Raw genomic sequence first — 20,328 nt, 5'->3', positions numbered from 1 at the left:
GGCTCGTTCGTCCTCGAAAGTGACGCCTCGGATCAGGCCATTGCGGCGACCCTCTCCCAAGGGGGGCGTCCCGTGGCTTTCTTTTCACGGACTCTTACCACCGCTGAGCGGAGACACTCGTCCGTTGAAAAGGAAGCGTATGCGATCGTCGAGTCTATTCGGCGATGGCGCCCGTACTTACTCGGGCGGAGCTTCCAAATCATCACGGACCAGCAAAGCGTTGCGTTCATGTACGACACCTGACACGCCCAGCGCATTAAGAATGAGAAAATCACTCGCTGGCGTATCGAACTCGCCGACTTCTGTTACACCATCAAATATCGCCCGGGGAAGGATAACCAGGCCGCCGATGCCTTATCACGACCGGCTACATGTGCGGGTATCACCTCTTTGGAGGGCCTACGGGTGCTGCATGCCACGGCGGGCCATCCCGGCATAACGCGTTTCGCTCATTTTGTGCGGTGTGGGAATCTCCCATACTCGATTGACGATATCCGCCGTATCTGTCGCGACTGTGCTATCTGCGCGGAAATCAAACCGCGTTTCTATAACCCTCCCATGGGGACTCTGGTGAAGGCTACACGCCCGTGGGAATGCTTGGCGATGGATTTCAAGGGCCCATTGCCGGTGTCGAGCGGCTCTCGCTACCTGCTCACTATCGTTGATGAGTACTCGCGATTCCCCTTTGCTTATACGTGCGCGGACATGACTGCTGCCACGGTGATGCGATGCTTACAGAACTTGTTCTCAATGTTCGGTTACCCGGCCTATGTCCATACCGACCGGGGTGCAGTCTTCTTGTCTCAGGAGGTGCGCGGCTATCTGCTCCAAAATAACATTGCTTCTAGTTACACCACGCCGTACAGACCCCAGGCTAATGGGCAGATCGAACGCTTCAACGGGATTATCTGGAGGGCCGTCATGCTCCACCTCCGGACCCTCGGCCGGGGCCTCGATAAATGGGCTTGGTCGCTACCTGCGGCGTTGAACTCGATCAGGGCTCTCCTGAGTACGGCAACCAACCAAACTCCCCACGAGCGACTTTTCCACCACCCCAGGAGCTCGGGGTGTATACGGTCTTTGCCCAGTTGGCTCGCTGGGCCCGGGCCGGCCTACCTTAAACGGGCGGTTCGCGCGAGCATGTACGACCCCCTAGTGGACAAAGTGCAGATTCTCCAGGCTAATCCTGAGCATGCTCGTGTGATGACGACTGATGGTCGTGAGACTACTGTCTCCGTCCGTCACCTTGCCCCTTGCGGGGTCGACGACCTAAGTAGGGAATCGGACGAACCGATCGAACCCATCTATGAGACTATGGCCTCTCCCGACGCTCCCATCGCCGAAAGTCTACCGACCCTCCCCTCGCCGAGACTACCTGGGCCCGACGACTTGGAGTTACCCCCTTCGTCACCCGACCCTGTTGGCGCCTCCGACGCCGGGGACACAGGGATACGTGATGCCGTACCCGGGGAATTTCGGACGCGTGCTGGCAGAGAAATTCGCCGCCCGGCCCGATACGGTTGGGTCGACTGATGTTCCGCACCCTATTCGTGCTGACGCTCACTCGCTTTTAGCCGCGCTGCCGTATAATTCTGACGGGGGGAGAATGTAGTGAAATCGTATTCGTACTGAACCCGGGGTGATGCTCGTTGCTCGTTGACACCACTAGGGGCGTGACTATAAGACCCGCTGCTGCGGACGGAGCTCCGAGACTTCTCCTGTGACACGTTACATCTAGTAGACTCGCTAACGGTACGCCTGCATAGAATATCCAGCTTGCTTGCATTGAATGTTATGAATGGTCCCATGTGATGTCACATCGTATACTGATTGTATTTCCTACTCTACAGGATGATGTCATGATCTAAATGCAATTAAACCAACCCGTTGGACTAAAGTTGTGTGGATCTGATTGGTTTTCCACAACAACCCTAATACACATAATAAAGATATAACTATCAACAAAGGGGGAAATCTATGATTGGCTGACGTGATTGTTTATGACCTAATTATGGGACGCCCTTTGACCTTTATACATAACTGGAGTAAGGAGGGTCCAGAATAAAGCACTAATAATAAAAAACACAATAAAAAAAACACAATCCTCATATCCACAACAATATATTATATACATCATATGTTTTGTTTTCCTGATTTAATATTTTTGTAATTTGAATCTGTTTCTTGCATCTCTATCGGATTTGAACCTGGGTTCCATGCATTATGAGCCATGGGTTCATATGGAGACCAGAATTGGTCAAACCGATTTATTTTGATGGCCAAATGAACAAGTTGGGGGTGAAGGGGTTAGAGGAGTTTGAGGTAGTGGCAAGAGCGGTATTTCAGGGAAGAAATCATTACCTGGGATGCTGAGTAAGATTCTCTTCCGATTGCTTTGATTTGTATATAATTTCAGATTCTCACGGTTTGGTGATTTTTAATCTCTGCATTAAAGCTGTTTGTTTCACAAAGTTTTGTATGCAACCAGAAGTAACCAAACGTAGAGTAAATGTTTAATTGGATGACTCGTCGCCAAGAAAATAATTGTGTCGACGACGAAAAGAGTTCCTCATTTACCATACTAACAGTGTGCTTACTGTTCGTGAAGTACTGTCTTACTGATTATGTGTAAAGCAGATTATGTAAATTTCAAAGTAAATTGTGTAAAGGCGTGTTGATGTGTAATGTTGTAAGGGGAGGTTGATGATGTGTAATGCTGTAACGTGAGGTTAATGATGTATAATATTGTAAGGGGAGGTTAATGATGTGTAAGGGATTGTGTAATATTTTAAGGGAAAGTTGATGATGTGTAATATTTTAAAGCAAGGTTGATAATGTGTAATATTGTAAGGGGAGGTTAATGATGTGTAAGGGATTGTGTAATATTTTAAAGCAAGGTTGATAATGTGTAATATTGCAAAGGAAAGTTGATAATGTGTAATATTGTAAGGGGAGGTTAATGATGTGTAAGGGATTGTGTAATATTTTAAAGCAAGGTTGATAATGTGTAATATTGTGAGGGAAAGTTGATAATGTGTAATATTGAAAGGGGAGGTTAATGATGTGTAAGGGATTGTGTAATATTTTAAAGCAAGGTTGATAATGTGTAATATTGTGAGGGAAAGTGATAATGTGTAATATTGTAAGGGGAGGTTAATGATGTGTAAGGGATTGTGTAATATTTTAAAGCAAGGTTGATAATGTGTAATATTGTGAGGGAAAGTTGATAATGTGTAATATTGAAAGGGGAGGTTAATGATGTGTAAGGGATTGTGTAATATTTTAAAGCAAGGTTGATAATGTGTAATATTGTGAGGGAAAGTGATAATGTGTAATATTGAAAGGGGAGGTTATTGATGTGTAAGGGATTGTGTAATATTTTAAAGCAAGGTTGATAATGTGTAATATTGTAAGGGGAGGTTAATGATGTGTAAGGGATTGTGTAATATTTTAAAGCAAGGTTGATAATGTGTAATATTGTGAGGGAAAGTTGATAATGTGTAATATTGTAAGGGGAGGTTAATGATGTGTAAGGGATTGTGTAATATTTTAAAGCAAGGTTGATAATGTGTAATATTGCAAAGGAAAGTTGATAATGTGTAATATTGTAAGGGGAGGTTAATGATGTGTAAGGGATTGTGTAATATTTTAAAGCAAGGTTGATAATGTGTAATATTGTGAGGGAAAGTTGATAATGTGTAATATTGTAAGGGGAGGTTAATGATGTGTAAGGGATTGTGTAATATTTTAAGGGAAAGTTGATAATGTGTAATATTGTGAGGGAAAGTTGATAATGTGTAATATTGTAAGGGGAGGTTAATGATGTGTAAGGGATTGTGTAATATTTTAAAGCAAGGTTGATAATGTGTAATATTGTAAGGGAAAGTTGATGTGTAATATTGTAAGGGGAGGTTATTGATGTGTAAGGGATTGTGTAATATTTTACAGCAAGGTTGATAATGTGTAATATTGTGAGGGAAAGTTGATAATGTGTAATATTGTAAGGGGAGGTTAATGATGTGTAAGGGATTGTGTAATATTTTAAAGCAAGGTTGATAATGTGTAATATTGTGAGGGAAAGTTGATAATGTGTAATATTGTAAGGGGAGGTTATTGATGTGTAAGGGATTGTGTAATATTTTAAAGCAAGGTTGATAATGTGTAATACTGTGAGGGAAAGTTGATAATGTGTAATATTGTAAGGGGAGGTTATTGATGTGTAAGGGATTGTGTAATATTTTAAAGCAAGGTTGATAATGTGTAATATTGTAAGGGAAAGTTGATAATGTGTAATATTGTAAGGGGAGGTTATTGATGTGTAAGGGATTGTGTAATATTTTACAGCAAGGTTGATAATGTTTAATATTGTGAGGGAAAGTTGATAATGTGTAATATTGAAAGGGGAGGTTAATGATGTGTAAGGGATTGTGTAATATTTTAAAGCAAGGTTGATAATGTGTAATATTGTAAGGGGAGGTTAATGATGTGTAAGGGATTGTGTAATATTTTAAAGCAAGGTTGATAATGTGTAATATTGTAAGGGGAGGTTAATGATGTGTAAGGGATTGTGTAATATTTTAAAGCAAGGTTGATAATGTGTAATATTGTAAGGGGAGGTTATTGATGTGTAAGGGATTGTGTAATATTTTACAGCAAGGTTGATCATGTGTAATATTGTGAGGGAAAGTTGATCATGTGTAATATTGAAAGGGGAGGTTAATGATGTGTAAGGGATTGTGTAATATTTTAAAGCAAGGTTGATAATGTGTAATATTGTAAGGGAAAGTTGATATTGTGTAATATTGTAAGGGGAGGTTAATGATGTGTAAGGGATTGTGTAATATTTTACAGCAAGGTTGATAATGTGTAATATTGTGAGGGAAAGTTGATAATGTGTAATATTGTAAGGGGAGGTTAATGATGTGTAAGGGATTGTGTAATATTTTACAGCAAGGTTGATAATGTGTAATATTGTGAGGGAAAGTTGATAATGTGTAATATTGTGAGGGAAAGTTGATAATGTGTAATATTGTAAGGGAAAGTTGATAATGTGTAATATTGTAAGGGGAGGTTATTGATGTGTAAGTGATTGTGTAATATTTTACAGCAAGGTTGATAATGTGTAATATTGTGAGGGAAAGTTGATAATGTGTAATATTGTAAGGGGAGGTTAATGATGTGTAAGGGATTGTGTAATATTTTACAGCAAGGTTGATAATGTGTAATATTGTGAGGGAAAGTTGATAATGTGGAATATTGTAAGGGGAGGTTAATGATGTGTAAGGGATTGTGTAATATTTTACAGCAAGGTTGATAATGTGTAATATTGTGAGGGAAAGTTGATAATGTGGAATATTGTAAGGGGAGGTTAATGATGTGTAAGGGATTGTGTAATATTGTGAGGGAAAGTTGATAATGTGTATTATTGAAAGGGGAGGTTAATGATGTGTAAGGGATTGTGTTATATTTTAAAGCAAGGTTGATAATGTGTAATATTGAAAGGGGAGGTTAATGATGTGGAAGGGATTGTGTAATATTTTAAGGGAAAGTTGATAATGTGTAATATTGTAAGGGAAAGTTGATAATGTGTAAGGGATTGTGTAATATTTTAAAGCAAGGTTGATAATGTGGAATATTGTAAGGGGAGGTTAATGACGTGTAAGGGATTGTGTAATATTTTAAAGCAAGGTTGATAATGTGTAATATTGAAAGGGGAGGTTAATGATTTGTAATTGAATGTGTGATATTGATAGTGTGTAATGTTGTAAGGGGATATTGATGATGTGTAATTGAATGTGTGATGTTGATGGTGTGTAATGGTGTAAGGGGATATTGATGATGTGTAATTGAATATGTGATATTGATAGTGTGTAATGGTGTAAGGGGATATTGATGATGTGTAATTGAATGTGTGATGTTGATGGTGTGTAATGGTGTAAAGGGATATTGATGATGTGTAATTGAATGTGTGATATTGATGTTGTGTTATTGAATGTGTGATATTGATGGTGTGTAATGTTGTAAGGGGATATTGATGATGTGTAATTGAATGTGTGATGTTGATAGTGTGTAATGTTGTAAGGGGATATTGATGGTGTGTAATGTTGTAAGGGGATATTGATGATGTGTAATTGAATGTGTGATGTTGATGGTGTGTAATGGTGTAAGGGGATATTGATGATGTGTAATTGAATGTGTGATGGTGATGGTGTGTACTGGTGTAAGGGGATATTGATGATGTGTAATTGAATGTGTGATGTTGATAGTGTGTAATGTTGTAAGGGGATATTCATGATGTGTAATTTAATGTGTGATATTGATAGTGTGTAATGGTGTAAGCTGAAAGGGGATATTGATGATGTGTAATTGAATGTGTGATATTGATGGTGTGTCATGTTGTAAGGGGATATTGATGATGTGTAATTGAATGTGTGATATTGATGGTGTGTCATGTTGTAAGGGGATATTGATGATGTGTAATTGAATGTGTGATGTTGATGATGTGTAATGGTGTAAGGGGACATTGATGATGTGTAATGTTGTAAGGGGATATTGATGATGTGTAATTGAATGTGTGATGTTGATGGTGTGTAATGGTGTAAGGGGATATTGATGATGTGTAATTGAATGTGTGATGTTGATAGTGTGTAATGTTGTAAGGGGATATTGATGATGTGTAATTTAATGTGTGATATTGATAGTGTGTAATGGTGTAAGGGGATATTGATGATGTGTAATTTAATGTGTGATATTGATAGTGTGTAATGGTGTAAGCTGTAAGGGGATATTGATGATGTGTAATTGAATGTGTGATATTGATGGTGTGTCATGTTGTAAGGGGATATTGATGATGTGTAATTGAATGTGTGATATTGATGGTGTGTCATGTTGTAAGGGGATATTGATGATGTGTAATTGAATGTGTGATGTTGATGGTGTGTAATGTTGTAAGGGGATATTGATGATGTGTAATTGAATGTGTGATATTGATGGTGTGTAATGTTGTAAAGGGATATTGATGATGTGTAATTGAATGTGTGATATTGATGGTGTGTCATGTTGTAAGGGGATATTGATGATGTGTAATTGAATTTGTGATGTTGATGATGTGTAATGTTGTAAGGGGATATTGATGATGTGTAATTGAATGTGTGATATTGATGGTGTGTAATGTTGTAAAGGGATATTGATGATGTGTAATTGAATGTGTGATATTGATGGTGTGTAATGTTGTAAATGGATATTGATGATGTGTAATTGAATGTGTGATATTGATGGTGTGTAATTGAATGTGTGATATTGATGGTGTGTAATGTTGTAAGGGGATATTGATGATGTGTAATTTAATGTGTGATATTGATAGTGTGTAATGGTGTAAGGGGATATTGATGATGTGTAATTGAATGTGATGTTGATGGTGTGTAATGTTGTAAGGGGATATTGATGATGTGTAATTTATTGTGTGATATTGATAGTGTGTAATGGTGTAAGGGGATATTGATGATGTGTAATTGAATGTGTGATGTTGATGGTGTGTAATGGTGTAAAGGGATATTGATGATGTGTAATTGAATGTGTGATATTGATGTTGTGTTATTGAATGTGTGATATTGATGGTGTGTAATGTTGTAAGGGGATATTGATGATGTGTAATTGAATGTGTGATATTGAGGTTGTGTTATTGAATGTGTGATATTGATGGTGTGTAATGTTGTAAGGGGATATTGATGATGTGTAATTGAATGTGTGATGTTGATGGTGTGTAATGTTGTAAGGGGATATTGATGATGTGTAATTGAATGTGTGATATTGATGTTGTGTTATTGAATGTGTGATATTGATGGTGTGTAATGTTGTAAGGGGATATTGATGATGTGTAATTGAATGTGTGATGTTGATGGTGTGTAATGTTGTAAGGGGATATTGATGATGTGTAATTGAATGTGTGATATTGATGGTGTGTAATGTTGTAAGGGGATATTGATGATGTGTAATTGAATGTGTGATATTGATGTTGTGTTATTGAATGTGTGATATTGATGGTGTGTAATGGTGTAAAGGGATATTGATGATGTGTAATTGAATGTGTGATATTGATGTTGTGTTATTGAATGTGTGATATTGATGGTGTGTAATGTTGTAAGGGGATATTGATGATGTGTAATTGAATGTGTGATGTTGATGATGTGTAATTGAATGTGTGATATTGATGGTGTGTAATGTTGTAAGGGGATATTGATGATGTGTAATTGAATGTGTGATGTTGATGGTGTGTAATGTTGTAAGGGGATATTGATGATGTGTAATTGAATGTGTGATATTGATGGTGTGTAATGTTGTAAGGGGATATTGATGATGTGTAATTGAATGTGTGATGTTGATGGTGTGTAATGGTGTAAGGGGATATTGATGATGTGGCATTGAATGTGTGATGTTGATGGTGTGTAATGTTGTAAAGGGGACATTGATGATGTGTAATTGAATGTGTGATATTGATGGTGTGTAATGTTGTAAGGGGATATTGATGATGTGTAATTGAATGTGTGATATTGATGGTGTGTAATGTTGTAAGGGGATATTGATGATGTGTAATTGAATGTGTGATGTTGATGGTGTGTAATGTTGTAAGGGGATATTGATGATGTGTAATTGAATGTGTGATATTGATGGTGTGTAATGTTGTAAGGGGATATTGATGATGTGTAATTGAATGTGTGATGTTGATGGTGTGTAATGGTGTAAGGGGATATTGATGATGTGGCATTGAATGTGTGATGTTGATGGTGTGTAATGTTGTAAGGGGATATTGATGATGTGTAATTGAATGTGTGATATTGATGGTGTGTAATGTTGTAAGGGGATATTGATGATGTGTAATTGAATGTGTGATATTGATGGTGTGTAATGTTGTAAGGGGATATTGATGATGTGTAATTGAATGTGTGATGTTGATGGTGTGTAATGTTGTAAGGGGATATTGATGATGTGTAATTGAATGTGTGATATTGATGGTGTGTAATGTTGTAAGGGGATATTGATGATGTGTAATTGAATGTGTGATGTTGATGGTGTGTAATGGTGTAAGGGGATATTGATGATGTGGCATTGAATGTGTGATGTTGATGGTGTGTAATGTTGTAAAGGGGACATTGATGATGTGTAATTGAATGTGTGATATTGATGGTGTTTAATGGTGTAAGGGGACATTGATGATGTGTACTTGAATGTGTGATGTTGATGGTGTGTAATGGTGTAAGGGGACATTGATGGTGTGTAATGTTGTAAGGGGATATTGATGATGTGTAATTGAATGTGTGATGTTGATGGTGTGTAATGGTGTAAGGGGATATTGATGATGTGTAATTGAATGTGTGATGTTGATAGTGTGTAATGTTGTAAGGGGATATTGATGATGTGTAATTTAATGTGTGATATTGATAGTGTGTCATGGTGTAAGGGGATATTGATGATGTCTAATTGAATGTGTGATATTGATGGTGTGTCATGTTGTAAGGGGATATTGATGATGTGTAATTTAATGTGTGATATTGATAGTGTGTAATGGTGTAAGGGGATATTGATGATGTGTAATTGAATGTGTGATATTGATGGTGTGTCATGTTGTAAGGGGATATTGATGATGTGTAATTGAATGTGTGATGTTGATGATGTGTAATGTTGTAAAGGGATATTGATGATGTGTAATTGAATGTGTGATATTGATGGTGTGTCATGTTGTAAGGGGATATTGATGATGTGTAATTGAATGTGTGATATTGATGGTGTGTAATGTTGTAAGGGGATATTGATGATGTGTAATTGAATGTGTGATATTGATGGTGTGTAATGTTGTAAAGGGATATTGATGATGTGTAATTGAATGTGTGATATTGATGGTGTGTAATGTTGTAAAGGGATATTGATGATGTGTAATTGAATGTGTGATATTGATGGTGTGTAATGTTGTAAAGGGATATTGATGATGTGTAATTGAATGTGTGATATTGATGGTGTGTAATGGTGTAAGGGGATATTGATGATGTGTAATTTAATGTGTGATATTGATAGTGTGTAATGGTGTAAGGGGATATTGATGATGTGTAATTGAATGTGTGATGTTGATGGTGTGTAATGGTGTAAAGGGATATTGATGATGTGTAATTGAATGTGTGATATTGATGTTGTGTTATTGAATGTGTGATATTGATGGTGTGTCATGTTGTAAGGGGATATTGATGATGTGTAATTGAATATGTGATATTGATGGTGTGTAATGTTGTAAGGGGATATTGATGATGTGTCATTGAATGTGTGATGTTGATGGTGTGTAATGTTGTAAGGGGATATTGATGATGTGTAATTGAATATGTGATATTGATGGTGTGTAATGTTGTAAGGGGATATTGATGATGTGTCATTGAATGTGTGTAATGTTGTAAGGGGATATTGATGATGTGTCATTGAATGTGTGATGTTGATGGTGTGTAATGTTGGAAGGGGATATTGATGATGTGTCATTGAATGTGTGATGTTGATGGTGTGTAATGTTGTAAGGGGATATTGATGATGTGTAATTGAATATGTGATATTGATGGTGTGTAATGTTGTAAGGGGATATTGATGATGTGTAATTGAATGTGTGATATTGATGTTGTGTTTTTGAATGATGATGATGTGTAATATTTTAAAGGAAAGTTGATGATGTGTAATATTTTAAAGGAAAGTTGATGATATGTAAGCCTTGTCATATCTGTCGTATGTTTTTGTTTATTTTCCTCAATGATGCCGGATGTGAATACCATGATTGCCAGTTGTCCTGTCTTGTCTCTCTTTATGCTGTGTCTGCAGGTTGGGGTGATGGGCTCGATTGGATTCAGACTTACGAACAGGCTCTCTTCTTGTGTCAGAAAATGTAAGCAATGTGGGTGATGGTGGGAGGGGGACATTGGGGTGGTATTGTTTTGTTAGCAAAGGAGGTGTAGATGAAGGTGGTCAGGGTTCTTGTATCAGAAAGGACTAAAGTTTGTGGGTCATCCATGCCTACTCGTGTTTTCCTGGTTCTCCCAGGTGAGCCCAGGGACATTACCCCTATTTTTATTCTGTTGTCACCAACTCAACTTTTAGCTGTGTCGCCTCCATCATTTCACGAGATTGTGAATTGAATATATATTTAAGTTTCGTCGTTATTTAATTTTAACCTCTTCATTTAATTGTATCTTTATCATAATTTAATTTATCCTCTTTGTTAAATTTTCACCTTCATGTCATTAATGTCCTCTTGCTTTGAAGAATGGGAAAAAGGCAGAGTTGGGGTGGTGCAAGGAGGGGACAGTCCATTGTCCTTTTTTAGTCCTTTTAAGACCCCTATGACACGTTAGACCCCTTAAGACTCTTTCGACCCACTAAGACCCCTTCGCCAATGCTTAGACCCCTTGACCCTTTAGACCCTTTGAGCCCTTTAGACCTGTTGGACCCTAACTACTTTTGGAACATACCCTTTAGACCCTTTAGACCTTTTGGCCCCTTTGACCCCATAGACATTGAGACCACTTAAGATTCTTTAAACCCTTTAAACCCCTTCAATCTTTTAAGACCATTTTTTTAGACCTTTTAAGACATTTTAGATGCCTTTAGACATTTACATCCTTTAAACCCGTTAGAACCTAACTACTTTTGAAACGTACCCTTTATACCTTTGGACCCCTTGGACCCCCACAGACATGCATACCCCTTAATGACCCTATGAGAACCACTCACTATAAACCCCTATAGACCCTTTACATCAGTATATCTTTTTGATCTATTAACTCATTAGACCCCTTTAGACCATTTAAGATCCTTTTGACACTTTCAACATTTAAACCCCTTTGGACCCTTTAGATCCTTTATACTCCTTCAACTGGATTAGCTACTATTGTAATATATCTTTTTGACCCATTAGATTACATAGACCCATGTAGACTCATTTAAACATTTTAAATCCTTTTTAAGACTCTTTCAACACTTTGGAGTATTTAGACCCTTTTGACCTCTTAAACCCTTTAGAGTTTAGCCCACCTTAGACCCTTAGACTATATACTCGACTTTAGGGACTAAAAGGGCTTTGGGGTCGTTTCACTGGACAACATTAATTACTATTCAGTGGTTACATCCAGCGACATAATTCCACCCCCACCCCCTTCCGAAAGGTATATTATGCTCCCGTAGGTGTTTATTGTTGGCTAACCCCCGCTCTAGCAGGGAAAATGGCCTTTAAAATGCATGTTGTTGTTGGTGTGTAGGTGTTTATTGTATCTAAAATTATCCAGAAATGCATGCAAACATCCTGAAAAATTATTTGTTGGACAAAGAGAATGAATGCTAGGTCCATCCATTGTAATGCACATTTATGGTTGACAACTCATTTTTGAAAAAATGGCAACTTCACTTTCAGCCCCATGATATCTCCATATGAGGTCTAGTGTATTTTTAATACAGACATAAACAGAGATATTTGAAGTACATTTCCATAACACATAATTCAAAAGAACCACAAAGCTTTTTGTTGTGCACTCCTCAGGTGCACAACAGTTTGTTTGTTTTTTGAAAAAGGTTTTCAGAATATGACAAGTTTGCCACTGCATCTGTGGCATTTGGACTCTCCATCAATGTCTGAATGAAAGACTACGCTTCTTTACCAACCGGCCCCTGGAATGCCGTACGTTGAGCCGACCCCTTCTGCCGAATGTTGAAACGCTTTAGGTCGTTGACTGCTTTGTGCATCTCTGCAGCATCGTCTCTAAATTATGCACCCTCAATAAGGAAATGGCGACAGAAGCTTGGAACGGTCACCGGAGACGTTTGTCACCCATGGCAAACACCTTGTCCCAATAATATTGTAATCTGTCATGGGTATGAAGGCTTTATGTATTGATTAATAAAAGTGCTCTGTGGGAGAGACGTGATGGGGCCACAACAGGTCGAATCATTTTATCATGTATTACTTTTAAAACGTTTTGAAAATTGTGTTGTTATTTGTTTGTTCCAGTGGGAAACCCCTCATGGTGATCCATCACCTGGACGAGTGCCCATACTCACAAGGTGAGCCTTGGGACGACGGGGTGGGGAGGGAAGGGTTCGCTTATATCTGCATGTCCAAAATAAAAATAACACAAACTCGACTCTTGAGTGAAAAACGACCGTCCATGTTGTAACCAGAAGTCTGTGCCTTCCAGAGGAGGGATGACTCCTTGCCCATCCCTACCAACTGAGGTCTCCTTACACATTCATATTAATTTACCTTGCTCTGTTTGATTTTTCATCAATCGCTGCATGATCATTGTACTCATTCGAGATTTATTCATTCACTTGAGGGTGATTTCTCATTTGCTGCTTAGTTGGGCCCCTAATCCGGTGTCGTGTTCATGCCTTGAGGATTTGAACCAAACCAAAATATAAACAAGAAAGGCGTCGTGCAGAGCACGATACTTGCAAATTCCACCCCACCCAAAAAAAGTTGCAATAAACACATCAAATTGGCCATTCCATTAAGATTAAAATTAACGATCTTAATCAATGCTCAGGTCAATTGGATGGAAATTTATGATTTTCCAGATGAAAATTGATATTAGAAGCTTGACATTGAGTTGACATTTGACCTAAAAAATAGTTGGCTTTCCCAATTTAGGGATACACTATGCAATTGCTGTTTAATTCTCAAGTTAATCGGATGAAAAGTGACAATTTTTCAGATGTAAATTGATGATTTTTGAAGCTTGACCTTTTTTTTCTTCTTTTTTTGTGTACAAGATCGAGGCTCGTGAAAGGCTTTTGACCTACAAATAGTTGCTTTCCCAATTCAGTGAGGCATTGTGCAATTGCTGCTTCATTTTCAAGTTAATAGGATGAAAATTGACGATTTTTCAGATGAAAATTTATGATTTTGGAAGTTTGATCTTGAGTTGACCTTTGACCTTTTGACCTCAAAAATAGTTGGTTTCCAAATTTAGTGACTCAATGTGCAAATGCTGTTCAATTTCCAAGTCAATTGGATGAAAAATGGCAATTTTAGAAATTTGGCAAAGTTGGTGACCTTTGGCCTATGTTGACCTTTTGACCTGTTGACCCCAAAAACAATAGGCTTCTCAATTGGGACGACCTATACAACTTGTTGAAGTTTCGTGAAGATTGGTTTAGAATTGTGACCTGTAGGCCGGTGACAAACAGACAGAACCACAAACGCAACCGACCAATATACATGAAAAATCTTCGATTTTGCAAGTAATAAACTGAGGAAACAGTCTATCTTTGTCTTGCTGTTCCATTGCCTCCTATTTCATGTTGTTCAAGCAAAGTTTTTTTTTTTGTGTGTAAAACCACTTATCGATGTTGTTCTGTTTAAGAGCAGAAACATGAATGTTTTGTTTGTAATCTGATCAGTTTTATGTGCACCATCTTAAAGCCTCAAGCTCACACAAATGGCAGTTTAAACACTGGCTATGCTGTCCCCTATAGCCCTGAAGAAAGCTTTTGCTGCATCGGATGACATCCAAACGATGGCTGAGGACCATTTCATCATGTTAAATGTGATGGTACGGCCTGTCCCCACAACCGTCCAGACCCCCATCCCCCATGTATGTTTACACAATGTTTGATGCCAGTCGTCAAAATTGGTCTTTACGAGCATTGTCTTTAATATGATGTTCTGAGAAGGTGGAGGTGCACAGGATCTTGTAGGTGTCGAGCATTTGCCGGGCGGGACAGAGCTTAGCAGGAGGCGGCACCGCCGGGTTGTGATCCCGCTTATTACCCCCACATGCGTAGACAAAGGTGGGGTTAAGCAATTGGTTTGCACTCTGTCTGGCGTCAGTCGATGATCGAGGAACCACTTTATTTCAATTAAATTTTATATTTTGATTTCTGTAGAACATTCATCGGAACATGAACCTGCAGTTTAGCATTACTTTGGCTCTTAATTTGGCAAATTTTACGGGGTCTCGACCCGAGTGCGCGGGCACACTCGCGGTACAGCAATTGCTTCGGTCTGTCTACCAGTCAAACAAAATTGAAAATCATTTCAAACAGGAAACCTGTTTTTGGGGGCGTCATAAAGGGCACAAACAACAGGCTCGAATAACTAATTAACATGTTAAATAAGATGGTGTAAAATAGTTACTACCAACTCTCCGATTTAATGGTTACCTCTGCCACCAAAAGTAGACGGATGTTAGGTTTCACCCCTGTTTGTCTGTCTGTGAGTTATCTCAAAAGGTTATGGACTGATTTAAACTAAACTTTGTGGACATGTTGGGTGTGTGACAAGGATGAATTGATTAGGTTTCGGTGAAGATCCTAATATGGTGACTATAATGTTTTAAGTGATTCATCATCATTGAGAGATGGGACCAAAAACGACATATAACACGAGATCTCAAAAAGTTGTGGACAGATTCAGACTAAATTTGGTGGACAGGTTGGGGATGTGACAAGGACGAATTGATTTGATTTTGGTTGAAGATCTGGATCCGCATCCGGTGTATCAGTGGGATACAAAACGTAAACTCTTCAGCCTGGCGTAGGTATATGCAATCTACCGAGTGCCATTCTCATTTGGTTTTTTTTCCTCCAGCGTTTAAAATTTTTATTTTACTAGCAACGGTACCCGCCCTATGGGCGGGGCTTCAATTGGAAAGCCCAAATGAAAAGGCAAAATATCAGAAATTGAAGGCTTTTTTTATTTTAAATGATTCCTATAAACATCCGTTAAATCATATCACACGCAAATCATCAAAATCTAAACAGTACATGGCGCCCATTTTGAAAAAAGATTGAATTCTGCAAAACGGAAGCGGCCGCTACACGTCTTTCTCAGTCGCACGTTTATGTGTGAAGAGTGCGCGCCGAATCTGTAACATGGAAGCGGCCGCTACACCTGTTTCTCAGTCGCTTTGCACACGCTGCCGTGTTACTTCGGAGCCGCACGTTTATATAGGAAGAGTTCGTCACGAGTCGATCTACGCTCTTCTGGTATGTAGAATAAACAGTATTTGTAGAATTTCAATAAAAGCCACATCACTGTTCATATCGGTAAATATTATTCCATCATGTTTGGAAAAACTGGAAAATTGGAAAACTTGGAAAAACAATAAAGCCTATTTTACTCCCAGGGGTCCCAGGAATACCCACCCAAAATATCGTTGTGATCGGTTGAGCCGTTTTTGCGGTACCTTCGAATGGACGGACGGACATTTGGTGAATTGTAGTAAGATTTCCATTGAATCACATATTTGAATATTGTAGAACACAAATCGCCTTGTTTGCACTTCCCAACACCTAGAGTTTAGTAGTACTTGTGCAAAATCTCACACCGTCTCAACCAATTAAATTTGCGGTGCGCTATGGGGGCGGAGCAACAGCGAGATTCAGACAAAAAATGGCAGCACCGAGTGATGCAACAACAGAGTTAACTTTGTTTAAAAGGTGCTTGTTTAGCACAACGTTGTCTCAAAGATCGTTCCAAAATCATCAGTTTATCCGAGAAGAGTTGGCAGAAGCTTCAGCTCCGGACAGTTCCGTTTGACCCATCGGCCTCAGAGACCCTTCCCGTGTCCTTTTCCTCAACACTGTGTGGGGTAAGATGTTCTTTGAACTCTCTAATTTTTATACTGGAATCAGACGTTTGGGTCCTGGGTTGCCGGAGAAACTGATGGTTATTGGTTACTTCCTCTTTGAAGGCATTTCCCCCAAAATATAAAGTTGTTTTTAAAAATGAATGATTTGTCCTAAGATTTCAATTTAACTCGGGTAGTGACCGAATGGTGCTGGTAGGCCTTTGGGAACGAAACAAAAGGTTTTGAATTGTGTATACAAAGCATCTTTTACTAAAACCTGTCTCGTGTTGGTGGTTTATTGATCTTTATTTTGTTCCCACCTTTGTTGTCCCTCACACTTACCTTTAGCATGAAACTGTGGATAAGAACCTATCACCTGATGGCACGTATGTCCCACGTATCATATTCATCGGTACGTGGTGCCGCAAATGTGCTCGATCACCTGCACTCCGATTGTTAAAGCATATCTGTGAAATTTACAAATATTTCGTCTTGCCAGATCGATATAATAAATTATTTTATGAATGCAAGAACATGGCAGCACCTTGTTACACAGTTAGTAAAGGTGCATATCATGACCTGTGTTCATGTTAAAACTGATGCATTGTGTGAAAACTAATAAAATGTCCTCCATATGGTGAGGGAGACTACAGTACTCCCCTCTGAGCCCAACTTCCCTGTACAGTACTCCCACTTTAGACCCTCAACTCCTCTGTACAGTACTCCCATCCGAACTTCCATCCAAGCCCTTAAACTCGCCTGTACAGTACACCCATCCAAGCCCATAAACTCGCCTGTACAGTACTCCCATCCAAGCCCATAAACTCGCCTGTACAGTACTCCCATCCAAACCCATAAGTTCCCCTGGACAGTACTCCTATCCAAACCCATAAATTCCCATCCAAGCCCCTAAATTCCCCTGTACAGTACTCATATCTGAGTCCACCGCCCCCATTTTCCCACCCTCCTTCCCCAGTTACCATCCTCCTTCCCTTCTCTCCTCTTTTCTCCCCCTTGTGTTGTGTGCAATCTGAGATCCTGCAATAATTGCCTCCAATTGAAATTAATTGCCTGAACTCTGGAATTTCCAACCTGTTTGAAGCTCGAGATGAGCTGCAGCTTATGGTACAGGGTTGGTTTTTAAATACCTGTCCTCGGAAGGTAAGATCAGATAAACTGCAGCACCAGGGTTTGAATAGGAATTGGCAGAACCTATTCACTCATCAATGGTGGGTACCTAACACCTGTGTCAGCTGATGAAGCTGTGCCAAGCTTTGAACCAAATGCAACCCATTTGACATTCACCTGTTATCACCTCAACAAAAAGTTACCTGTTGTAAACCAGAAATAATTGGATGCTGATCATTAATATATTAATTTATTTCAGATCCATCGTTGACAGTTCGAGCAGATATAACAAGCCGGTACAAGAACCGTCTGTACACCTACGAACCAGAAGATATTGCTTTGCGTAAGGACCGAGCTCGGACGTGGGGCAGGTTCCCGAACCCCTGGGTTTGCAATGGGACAGCTCTGGTTTCATCCCGGAAAGGGAAGGAGGGTATTGGGTCACCAGAGTAACACAATCCCACCAGTGAGTTACCAAATCCTGGGATGGTGTTGGAAAGGGCAAACAAGGTGACAATTTCTGATGAAACCACCTGGTGCAGCACATAATGATCACCTTCCAGTATAGTAAGAAGACCCATTCCCACTGTGAATGGTTACTATTCTGATCTCGGTATGCAAACTAGGTTAGCGAGCTTAGTTAGCAGCATTGTGATTAAATCCTGCTCGATTTGCTTTGCAGTTATTGAAAACATGAAGACTGCCAAGCAGTTGCTGAAAAGTGAACTTTGAACCTGCTGCTGGTTGGCTGCCTTGAATATACACGTTCCTCCAACGAACACCCCCCCCCCCCCCCCCCAATTCCTCCCACTCCATGGTGCTGTGCTTAGAGAACAAACTCCTTTACAATGGTACAAAGGATCATATTTCTGGTCCTTACTGTTTGTGACATCACTATAGAGACCTCCAAACATGGCATTCAAATTTGGGCCTTTGGTATATGACATTGCTAATAATCCTTTAAGCACCTGATTCAAACCTTTTATCTACATTGTCCCATCGCTCACCATAAGGTGCATTCATTTTGAGGATGGAACATTATAAACTTTAACAGAGATTTCTAAACATGAAAAACTAACATTTCAAGTGTTAAGTTTGCCCCACACGTGAAGCAAAAAGTGAGGTTAAGCAGTTGATTCACTTTGTCTGTCCATCTATCTGTCTACAAACATCAGTTTATGATTGAGGAACAACTCGATTTCAATTGAATGTTATATTCTGAACATGAAACGGAAAACGAACCAGTAGTTTAGCGGTACTTTGGCTCTGAATTTGTCCTGATCACGTGAGCGCAGAGCGGAGCGATATAATTTTTTTTTTAGTCTGTCTACCTGTCTGACAGTTAAAACAAAATTGAAAACCATTCCAAACAAGAAACTTACTGTTTAGGTATGTCATAGGGAACACAAACAGGTACAAAGGACAAGTGTGTGTAATGTGTTAAATAAGATGGTGTAACAGATGCTGCATCAATGGCGGTAAATTTATGGAAAAAAAAAAACATTTTTGCAACCTTTAAAATATTTATTTCATATCGATTGAATTGTATACCTGAACACTGTAGACCGCAAATCACCTTTATAGCACTTTCAAAAACCTTTCGTTTAGCAGTAACTTGGACAAAATGTTACGGCATTTTCCATCATCTCGACGAATCAAATTTGCTGCTCGTTGACGTCTGATTTGTACATAACATGAACTCTCATTCCCTTGCCCTGTATTAACACCTGCCTGAAACTTGTGTACGTACTATGTAGATGTTTCACTGAATTATGCATTCTTTTCCGTGTTAACACCAACAAAAGCGAAGCAACGTTGTCCGAAGCGTCCATTAATGGAATCATATGATCCATAAGCTACAAATATTATTTGGGATAAGTAAATTGCCTTTAAAAAAAGGATCTAAATATTGAACAGGATGTTGGGGGTCCTCTAACTCGTTTGAGGTTGTTCATCCAATCGTTACTTTATAAACCCTAAAGGGGGGCGGAGGAGTTGAAGGATATATCCGAACCACAAACCATATAAAATATCGTTAACGGTCCATTGTACTGATTCCCATCACCTGACCAGTATGCTGAACCAACAAAATGTTTTTATTTCACTTTGTACTATGTATAGACAAAACTGCCTTTGTGCTTGTTCATCACAATGCGCGCAAGTGTGGTTGTGAGGGCGGTGAAGGAGTTATCTTAGCTGACGAGTGAAAACAAATGAATGTTTGGGCAAAATATTCCAATCGTTGCGCCAATCCATTGCACCCAGGGCGCGGTCTCTTTGGTAGAGTTTAACGATGAACAAACTAGGATTTGATGCGAACGCCTAGGCCGTAGTGCTTGGAGACGAACATCGATGTTTGATCTTCACTTAGAGGTTTTCATTCGACACGTTGTTTTGAGTATTTTAACGGTTTAACCATTGTACTTTTTTTTTTTTTTTTAAATAGTTAATCTTGTTGGACAAACTGATACAAAATGTAGCAGTGTGTACGTTGTGTAATTCTGTCCTTTAACCATGTAATAAAACTTCTATCCATCCTGTTAAGCTTGCAGTTTCCTTTCAGGGGTCCTACGAGCACAATGATCACCTGCTCAAGCTTGACTCTTGGGCA

General features: G+C 39.1%; 1 protein-coding gene across 2 annotated transcripts in view; it reads left to right on the top strand.

The window, feature by feature from the left end:
- Positions 1 to 18,510, top strand: part of LOC137418438 (uncharacterized) — a 67,150-nt gene extending 48,640 nt beyond the window's left edge. Inside the window, exons 3-8 of one of the 2 annotated variants that reach the window (XM_068104495.2) lie at positions 10,849 to 10,912; positions 13,028 to 13,080; positions 14,494 to 14,570; positions 16,938 to 17,001; positions 17,977 to 18,060; positions 18,400 to 18,510. In XM_068104495.2, coding sequence (XP_067960596.2) covers positions 10,849 to 10,912; positions 13,028 to 13,080; positions 14,494 to 14,570; positions 16,938 to 17,001; positions 17,977 to 18,060; positions 18,400 to 18,449 — 392 coding nt within the window. In that variant the 3' untranslated portion in view covers positions 18,450 to 18,510. Of the gene's footprint in view, positions 1 to 10,848; positions 10,913 to 13,027; positions 13,081 to 14,493; positions 14,571 to 16,937; positions 17,002 to 17,976; positions 18,215 to 18,399 lie in introns of those variants that run through there. The other variant, XM_078781954.1, reaches the window with a different exon arrangement.
- Positions 18,511 to 20,328: the final 1,818 nt, after the last annotated feature.

Source organism: Myxine glutinosa, chromosome 7 (assembly GCF_964187855.1).
Source record: "Myxine glutinosa chromosome 7, kmMyxGlut1.1, whole genome shotgun sequence".
Classification (NCBI taxonomy): domain Eukaryota; kingdom Metazoa; phylum Chordata; class Myxini; order Myxiniformes; family Myxinidae; genus Myxine; species Myxine glutinosa.
The sequence above is the reverse complement of the archived record's forward strand: the minus strand, read 5'-3'. Positions and strand labels throughout refer to the sequence as shown.